The sequence below is a fragment of the Petromyzon marinus genome, unplaced genomic scaffold (genome assembly GCF_048934315.1).
Source record: "Petromyzon marinus isolate PM22_M1 ecotype Great Lakes invasive population unplaced genomic scaffold, UKy_Petmar_22M1.pri1.0 PM_G_Scaffold_47, whole genome shotgun sequence".
In the NCBI taxonomy this organism is placed as follows: Eukaryota; Metazoa; Chordata; class Hyperoartia; order Petromyzontiformes; family Petromyzontidae; genus Petromyzon; species Petromyzon marinus.
This window is the reverse complement of record NW_027422999.1, coordinates 1,593,564-1,603,283: the sequence shown is the minus strand read 5'-3', so window position 1 is coordinate 1,603,283 and position 9,720 is coordinate 1,593,564. Positions and strand designations below refer to the sequence as shown.

Below are 9,720 nucleotides of genomic sequence, written 5' to 3'. Positions count from 1 at the left end.
GGTTTTAACAAGTGATGTCATGTGGCAATTACCTCCTGTCAAGTGACACCACTCTTGGCGTGAAGGTGATGCCACCTGTTTGTGACATCACTTTTTCAGATCAATATAAAGAATATTTATTTATTTTGTCCCAAATTTTACGTCTCAGCCTGGATTGCGATATTTTTCAGATTAATCTGAAAATCTGGAACATCCCTAATAGTAATACATATACATCATAATTCTAACAGCATGCATTTAATGTCTCAATGTACACGTTTACTGTATAAGATTGTGAATGTACCTGTTACATGGGTGTCCACCAATCACTGAAGAAAATGGATTACAGTAGACTGCAGTCCTAGCTATGTTTATGAAATCACATAACCCATACACACTTGGTAATGTGAAGATTTCATCATCTGTGTCTCATGCCCTCCTCTCGACCGCCACATGTCGACCATCGCGTTGACACGCATCATATCGAGATTTAAAAGTCCCAGGTGTTTGCCAACATCACGTGCTTTTCTCGTGTGCTGCTATCGGCGACCACTCTAGAAAGATGGATGACCAACGGATGCAGTTATTTAGGAATTGGTGATTTTGCACAATGACCAAGGCGGAGACATTTTTGTGCACTCGGCACGCGCCTCTGTGCGTGCTGCCGACACGGATTCGCTCGAGGTTTTCGCAATCGTTAAATGCAAGCACGGTAAGGATTATTTTTGCTGCCAATATTTCAGCCAGGGGGACACGTTAAAGATCCCTTGGCGTAGTTCGCAAGAGTGGGACCACTGTGCGCTGGCGTCAGGGTCCACGTTTGGCGAAAATTACACCGCAAATTATCTCAATTGGATACATGGTGTTCATCACTCTCCCTACTGCCCATCCGAATGGCCCAGGTCAGTCTTCACATGAGACCATCCTGGTCTCTTGGGTTCTCATCTGCATGAACATAGCAAACTTGAAACTTGAACCGCACAGTTCAATTAGATGTATAATTACGATTATTTAATTATGGGTACATTCAAGGACAACACACCCTGTACAGGACAATGTGCTATACATACGAATATAATTATATGGGCCTAAGTAAGCAATGTCATATACCCATGCATGTGTTGCGTACACATACATGGGTATATGTTTGTACGTGTATTTACAGATGTATATATCTGCAAACATGTTCCTACGTTTATTATTAGTGGACTTACATATATATCTGTACATATGAATGCATGTGTCTATGTATGAATGTACACATGCATACATGCATGTATACATACATGCATGCATACACACATGACCTATGGGAAAAAAATGTATGTGTATGGAAATACGTATACGTGTCAATGTACGCGCCATACAGACATATACCCATGCATGTGTTGCGTACACATACATGGGTATATGTTTGTAAATGTATTTACAAATGTATAGATATGCTAACATGTTCCTATGTAAATTATTAGTGGACTTATATATTTATATCTGCACATATGAATGCATGTGTGTAGGTATGAATGTACACATGCATGTATACATCCATGCATATACACGTAACCTATGGAAAGCAAATGTACATGTGTATGGAAATATGTATAAATCCGCGTATGTACATATGCAACAAGGCAGTGGGTGACCAGTGCCTCCAGGTTGAGGAAACAACAGCTTCAACTTCAGGTTTGTTCAACCTCCGGTGACGTGAGATTGAGAGGCACGCGTACAGGCCTCGTGTCAATCCACTGCTGTATGAGGATGACCCCCACCCCACGTCGTGCTGCTCCGTTGGGGTCACGTGACCACAATTCACCGTGCCGGTCAGTGCGGGTTAAAGGTGGCCAAGAATGGACACGGGAGCATAGAAGCACAATACGACAATGGATATTGTCTGTGACGGCCCTGTGCTTTCCCCGCCCGTCACTTGGCGCGTACAGGTGGATTCATTGAGAACTGGAACGTGAAAAAAAAGTCTGATGATGATGATGAAGCTCCTTTGCTAGGGACCAATTATACGGAGCAGTTTATCCCGGGAAGATATGTGCCCCTGTCCGGTTGGAGAAAGCGCCGATGTAACTGCTGCTCCGAATCTTATTCGTGCCTTCATCATGCTCGTTGATTAATCATGGAGGGACCCCTCTCTGTGGACTCCACAAATCTCCCACCTTCCTAAGTGCAAGTGATCGTCCAACCTTCAAACTTGTACCCATCAATGAGAACGCATCAACCCGGTACTCGGATCCCTCCACTGTGCTCTCAACCTAATTCCGACTCAACCGCAAGATGGAGGATCTTGAAGACGCCTTCAATGTCTTCAAGATCTTCCATGGGCTCTCAACGCTCCAACCTCTCCCCCCCCCCTCTAATCGCCTATAATATTATCTGCACACCAGCAACTAAGATCTCCCATCTTACTGCCCCCTGTTCAAGTCCAGACCAAAATCTTTCCTCGTCCTTCTTGTCTACGATCGTCGCAAGTCTCCGAAATGTTTCAAAGAAGAAAATGAATACTTTCCTGTTTTTAGGCGATTCTCAGCGATGCGGATTTAGACGGTCTCTCAATGCGCTTGGATCGTATTGCTGATGAAGCCAATGCCGTCGCATTCCAGTTACTCAACGAATCCACCGGACGCGCGCGCCATCGCCCGAGACTGGAAAACCCGAGGTGGCACTTGTGGCCTCCTCAACCTGAAGCCACGAAAAACCTCCCCTATGCATTAAGTGCCTGGCATGAGCAATTCACATTTTTCAGATTCCGTATTCAAAGATCGCACTGTCCAAAACCAACGGCGCCACGATCAAGTTGAAACCGGTTCCTTGCGAAGCCTCGGGAGGTACCGGTGGGGCGAGTGGGAGGACGTGTCTCACGGTGGGCCCCCCCCCACCCCAAACTCCCCCTTCTCTCTCCTCGCCGTTCGCTCGATCTCCACCGCGGTTCTAGTTTCTGTACCGTGCCGCAACATCGGACCACAGCCTCTGCATGTCCTCCAGGCCCCTGGTCCAGAGCTCGCGTAGCTTCACCCAGCCGGTGCGCGCCGTTATCAGCAGGTAGTCGGCGTTCTGCGGGTATCGCAGGATCGTGTAGCGGGCCATGACCAGCGACTGGCAGAACCTGCGGGGAAAAGTAGACCATATTGTTGTTGTCGCCGTTGCTGTCGTTACGGTTAATATCGTTTGTTATTCAAGAGGGTTTTTGCTGCCGACTTGTTGATCGACTGGGATTTTAGTGTCCCCACCTCTGCTCTCACCTGCACGCCACCAGGAAGTAAACGGCCCTCCTCTCGTCCTCGGTGAGGGCCTGCACGCTCTCGTAGCCGGCTAGGACGTGACCCCCGGCCTCCATCGCCTCTCCGCTCTCCACCATCATGTACATGATGGCCATGGCCAGGTCGTACACGTGGTAGCCGAACATCATCGAGTTGAGGTCCACAATGCCGGAGACGCGGTGCCGCGGCACTCCCTCCGCCGACTTGGGCCCCTGCTGCTGCTGCTGCTGCTGCTCGCTTCCCACGGCCACCTCCTGCACCAGGATGTTGTCGTCATTGAAGTCACCGTGGATTATGCCTGCGGCGAGGGGGAACGTCGAATTTGATTTCGTCCGTTGTCTTTTATTGTTGACCGTCCTCCCCTCGTCGCCGTCGTCATCGTTTGTGCCCGTGCCGTTTTTATTCCGGCCGCACGATTGGTGTTGCGCAAGCCGCGTGTGCGAGTCTAAGAACGGCCCCCGCAGAGTCTCAGTGAATCACCGACTTCTCCTGCCTTCAAAGGCACAGAATTACAATAACCCACCAGCGTCGTACAACCCTGCACGGGGGCGAGATATGGAGCGGTGTGTAGTGGTATGCACACCGCATCACGAGCCCTTGATTCCCGGCCATGGAGAACATCACTGATATCTGAACCAGTCCTGGGATCCTACCTACCTCCTCACCGACCAGCATGGTGAAGGTGGCAAAACAACCCCCATGACCCTACACAGCCTGGGAATGCCTTCGTCCAGATAGTGCATTGACAAAGGGCTGTACATTATTATTATGAGTATATGTGTAACAAAAACTGTTGAACACAATTTAGCATCCATTGAAAAATGATTTGGTAGAAATTACAATTATGATTTATATACAGTAGCGTCTGAATGTCATAACCCTGTCATTTGATTTCACCTGTGATCAGTGTCTGTGCGAGTGTCCCCCATTACATGCATGCCCTGTAATGCATCTGTGTATGCTGGGTAAAAGTAATCACGTAAAGCACATTGCAAAGAAAATGCTTGCCACAAATGAATCACAATACCTTGCTGATCTCGTCAAGCAGCATAAACCATCACGCGAATTCGGGTGATCCTCGCAGCGGCTTGTGGCTAACCATCGAACAAACAAAGACGGTCACCGCATCGCGCGCTTTCAGATGCACTTCTGCGGCCGTCTGAAAAGCTCTTCTTTCCGATATTAGGAAGGCACTGGAGCTATGCACTTTTAAACCTAGATTGAACACTAATTTATTTTTGAACTGATTTTTTGTGTTTAGTTTGTTGTCCTTCCCCCGCACCTCCGATTAGCACGGTTGGCTACGTACGGTGCGAAAGAAGTTCAACGTACACACGTACGCGGCACCCGTCGTGGCTTCAAGGCCTCGTCGGTGGCCTGAAGCGCCCCTCGCCCCCTGAGGCATGGAGCTACGTCCCGGGTGAAGCTGCGAGGCGAGCGTACATCTGGTAAACTTGTGCAGGTTGGGTTGGATCTCCTCGCGGAACTTGGCGATGACCTCCCTGACCAAACCCTGGTTGGGGTCGCCGTCCAGAGTGAAGAGGTAGGACTCGAGCAGGTGGGTGTTTGACAGGTTCCAGATGAAATCGTCTCGTTGCAGGGAGTGCAGGAACGGGTGCTCAAACTATGCAGATGTTTAAAAATGAAGGCGGTAAGATGACAAAAAATGCAATACGAGATTAACATCGCATTGGCCAGTTGAGTACATATGTAAGTTAAAGGCAGCAAAACGTCAAGCTAGCAAAGGATAGTCTTCGTTTCAAAAAAGATGTTCTCCTTGACTTATTATTTTCTCTTTGTTTTTTTTCGGTAAAGTCACGTAGGTAAAACTATAAAATAAAAGAATGAATGAAAAAACAACTACATTTTTTCATCATCAGGTGTGAAAACCACAACAAGAATTTTTTTTTTTTTCAAATTTCCTTGTTGTGGTTTTCACACCTCATGACGATTGCTTGTGTTGCAGTCGAAACGTCGTGAGAATTTCATTGTTTTAGATTTTTTATTATTTTATTGTTTCCCTTCTACGTGGTGGTGACTTTACCGAAAGCAACAAGAATATGAATCCCTGCAGTCTCACGTCACCTGTCAAGAGGCGCTCGTGCGCTCGTACCTGCTGCAGGGCTTGGTGGATGCTCGCTGCCAGCTTGCCCACCTGGTAGTACAGGCTGCCATCCGCCAGCACCCTGGACAGCGGCACGCCGGGCAGGTACGTGAGCAGCCGCACGTTGAACTCCTTCTCTCCTTCGCCGCAGTCTGAGAATTCACAGCAGGAGTCGCCACCGAGGTCAAGAGGTCACCACGGTTAGTGAAATCTCACCGTCGCTTCCTTTTGCTGGAACATAAAAAGCTGTTCGGAAGCTGATATCGGAACCTCCAAGGTCTGGCCAAAGTGTCAACTCACCACTTTGCGCCCTGTGTCCATTACCCACGTGCTATACTACACAGGGTCTCTTATGAATTGCTGAACTGATAGCCAAGGCTACTATTCTTTTTTTAGGAAATTAAGCGACAATTTGCTGCTCAGTATTAAATGGTTAATAACAATAATGAACGTGCTAAGTCCGATATATAACGCACATAAAATTCGTGTAGTCTTTAAAACGCCAATCTCTCAAGCAACTTGAATCGAGTATTTCTGTTCCCCCCCCCAAAAAATAGTAAATTGGAGTGATTTTTTCCTCATGACTTTCTTTCACGGTACTATTAACGCAGAAATTAATAACACGAACGCATTCCGAAATTCGCATTCCTATATGGCCTTGTTGTCTAAACCGCTGTAGCTAAATAAAGCATTTGAGAGGAATAATACCTCGCCACACCCATGCGTAAGGCATCCGCCAAAGTTGCAACGTGGCACGCAACCCTCACGCCTTAGCGCACGCTGGCCGGAACCGGGGGCAATTCGCCCAGGTTCGGGCCAGAATGGATACGTCAGCACCACGAGTCTAGCTGAATTCCCTGGGTTCAGCTTGAGCAAATTACTTAGGAGCAGGGTGAATGGGGGCCCCATCTGCATCAGGAGGCGACTTTTATCGCTCGTTCCATCACGTAAATATAAGGGTCAGCGGCATTCCGTGATCTTCGCATTCCAAACACGGCGTTGGGTGGCGATGTCAGCTCACGCGATGAACCCCGAGCCTGGGTTTAAAGGAGCGCTGCTAGCCCAGGCATTATAATCAGAATATGTACTTTTACTAGAGGAATCCGATGAGCTATGAAGCACTTTGCTTTACAAATGTTTAGCAGCCCAGTGTTGTCCCAACTACAGCCCGTGGGCCAAGCCCGAACCACCAAAATTAATTAATTCTGGTCTACAGGACAACTATCCCGCCACGCCTTACAAGAACTAATTAAGTACATGTCTCAGTCAGCAATACTCACTTGAAATTACACACGACAACCGTCGCCCCCGCGCCTTACCCCCAACTGAAAAGTTTGACAAGACCCTCCCGATACTCAGTGAGGCTCTGCTGTGAAAACAAGTGTAACGATGATGATTACAATAATAATATTAATAGAAGTGATGCGATGCAGGAGGTCGGAGTGGGTGTGGGGGAGAGATAAGCTCTGTATCGACATGTTTGCATTTCTCTAAATCTCTCCTCTTGCGGATAGATCTTTCTCCTATCTCTTCCATATAAATATATTTCTGATTAAATCTCTCTATGAATGAGTTAAATGATGACATCACCCTGCTGCTCTATTTAAGACCGGGAGCAAGTGAGGGCTTCACCATTCTGGCGAATTGCCCGATGATGCTGGATGTAATTACCAGCGAAACGTCGTACTCAAATATTGTAAATGTTGTGTATTCACTCATCACACCGGTGGGCTAAAGTAGTGAACTATTTTGTCTGTTGTCAACGTGACACGTTTTTTACTGTTTGGCTGTGTCGGGTGGTGGAGGGTTACGACAAATTTATTAATAACGCGATCTCACCCAAAAACCTTTCTCATGAATAAATCTCTCTCATATCTCTACATTATATTGCTTGTGACATCTCTCTCCCGTCTATGCTTGTTCATGTAATACATGGTTTTGGTTTGACGTGTTCCCCTTGTCAGCCAATCCGGAACTCGATGCAAAGAGTTTGACGTTTGCTTCTCTGTGCCATTAAAACGTCTCAGGGTCTCGTGGGAAGATAAGCAGAAACAAAAATTACGATTTAGGTTTCGTAAGTATGTTGAAATTCTTTCGCACCATACGTACGTAGCCAACCGTGCTCATCGGAGGTGTGGGGAGGTAGAACACACTGTGCAGTTGGCGAATGGCGGCGTCGGTGAACTGTACAAACATTATATCTACCAACCTGCAGGTCAGTAGATGAGAAAACAGCAAGTGTGCTTCTGATCTCTCACCACAGATGTTATCATCTCGTCCGTGTGGCTTTGCTGTGAGCAGTCATTCCAGTTTCATCCCACACACCAAACATTGTTTTTTTTTATATATATATGAAGAATTTACAAAATATCACAATGTGGACCTTGGGCCAGTACCAACAAGCAGTGCGTTACATCCACCAACCTCACAAAAACTAAAAAGTATGATCCTTTTACATCACTTATCGTCAGTGGAGTGCGACCCAGTATTATACCACCGCCTCATGCTCGGATATTGATCGTTGTCTTTGCAAGTATAAACCAATGCTGTGTTCGTATGATTACTATCAGCCTATTACTAAATCACCTGGAATGTGCCCTATCATAAGATCTGAAAGCTAAGCAGGTTGAGCCTGGATTAGGGCTTCTATGGGTGACAATCGTGCATTAAACAGGCATCACAGGCTGCTGCGTGGTGCTACGTTGTGGGGGCCAGAGTTCAGTTGCAGCAAAATCAATTGTACTGCACTGTACATCTATTAAACTTGATTTGTCGCTTTCGTGACTGCAGGAATTACTCTTTGGTTTTTTCGGTAAAGTCACGTAGAAATAAGAAATAATAATAAAATTACATAATAGCATACGACGTTTCGATTGCAACGCAAGCAATCATCATCAGGCATAGAAGAGCTAAATTTAAGAGAGAGGAAACACAGAACCGCAGATAGATATACAGACACCTAAGTAGAAGGGAGTTCACACAGAGACACAAAGAGAGACACAACGTACGGAGCACAGAGAGATAGGGTCTCTGTGCCGAGGCCTTAGCATGTAGGGGGAGACAAAGAGAGATGGAGACGCACATCAAGTAGAACAAGATTTAGTATTATGTACATCTCTTCTCCAATGTCTCTGCTCCCGGGACCCACGCAGGCGCAGCTCACCGATGCTCTCGAGCGACATGATCTTCCCGCTGACGTTGTCCACCACCTCCTGCATGGGGAAGCCCCTCTCCCGCAGGAACCTCATCATGGCCATCTGCACCTCGAGCAGCTGCGGCCGCTGGCTGTCCCGCGTGTTGGTGACCTTGAGCACGAACTGGCGACCGTCGCGCGCCAGCACGCGGTAGTTCTGGTCGACGTAGCTCGCCAGCGGGCTCACCCCCGCCACGCTCACCCCGTAGAGGCGCTCCACCAGCTCCGCCGCGCGGGACTCGCTGAGGCACGGCTTCTCGTGCTCGCGGCCATCGTCCTGCGGCGCGGCTTGCATCGTCTTCAACGGACAAAACGAGGGCAATCGAAAAGCTTTTCGGTTTTGCGAGTGCACGTTGGCGTCCGCTCCATCCGTGCAGCGCGAGGCGCCTCCGATGAGCACGGTTGGCTACGTACGGTGCGAAACAAGCTCAGCGTACACACGAGGCTACACCCTGGAGGCGCTACGCTTCACGGACAGCCCACAGTAGTTGTCGCTTTTACAGAGTTGTGCCGACACACGTGGCATACTACTTATTTAAATTACATCTCCGAGATCTTTAGCATCCGACTGTGAAGCAGACAGTGCGCAATATTTTCAGTTCATACACCCACAGCGTTAACCGGGGCAGTCGTGGGACTTGTACCACAAACATCTGCAACGCGCTACCGCTCGGCCATGAAGTCAATCGATCGATCAGCGATCAATAAACACGTCTCTTTGCTCGCATCACATTTAATAGCGACACATTTCACCGAACAGAAAAGCACCACTTAAACATGTCAGATATAAGATTCGTAATAACAGAGAATTCTCCTTGTGTATTTCAGTGGAAATACAGCCAGTGCCTGATAAAGTAGCAATACTGTAACTGGAATTTTAACAAGAACCGTGGGTTTATGCAGCATTGGGGAGCTGCAGCTATGGCCCACCGAGTAAACACCTTGTCCCGTAAGCACGAAATCACGTGTTCAAATTCCACTGGATGTGTAATTGTGTGAATAATAATCAGGGCTTAATCTGTCACTGAATATTTTCCGGGTCGCTGGTGCGGAGTGGAGTGGGCAGCACAGCCCCGGTAGCCACGGCGATAGCGAAAGGTACACACGGGACGTGGTGTGCCGGGTGTCAGCAGATTTTTCAGAGTCGCTGACACAGGGCAGCCCTGGCCGAAATTATC

The 9,720-nt window shown here is 47.8% G+C and overlaps 1 protein-coding gene across 1 annotated transcript; it reads right to left on the bottom strand.

The window, feature by feature from the left end:
* Positions 1–333: 333 nt before the first annotated feature.
* LOC142917380 (hydroxylysine kinase-like) lies at positions 334–8,837 on the bottom strand. The gene is made up of 5 exons (XM_076062027.1): positions 8,513–8,837; positions 5,359–5,501; positions 4,689–4,869; positions 3,228–3,543; positions 334–3,091 (listed from the first exon to the last, which is right to left on the bottom strand). Exons 1-5 carry the CDS (start codon positions 8,835–8,837, stop codon positions 2,917–2,919), a joined length of 1,140 nt encoding a protein of 379 aa, XP_075918142.1. The 3' UTR covers positions 334–2,916.
* Between the last annotated feature and the right edge of the window lie 883 nt (positions 8,838–9,720).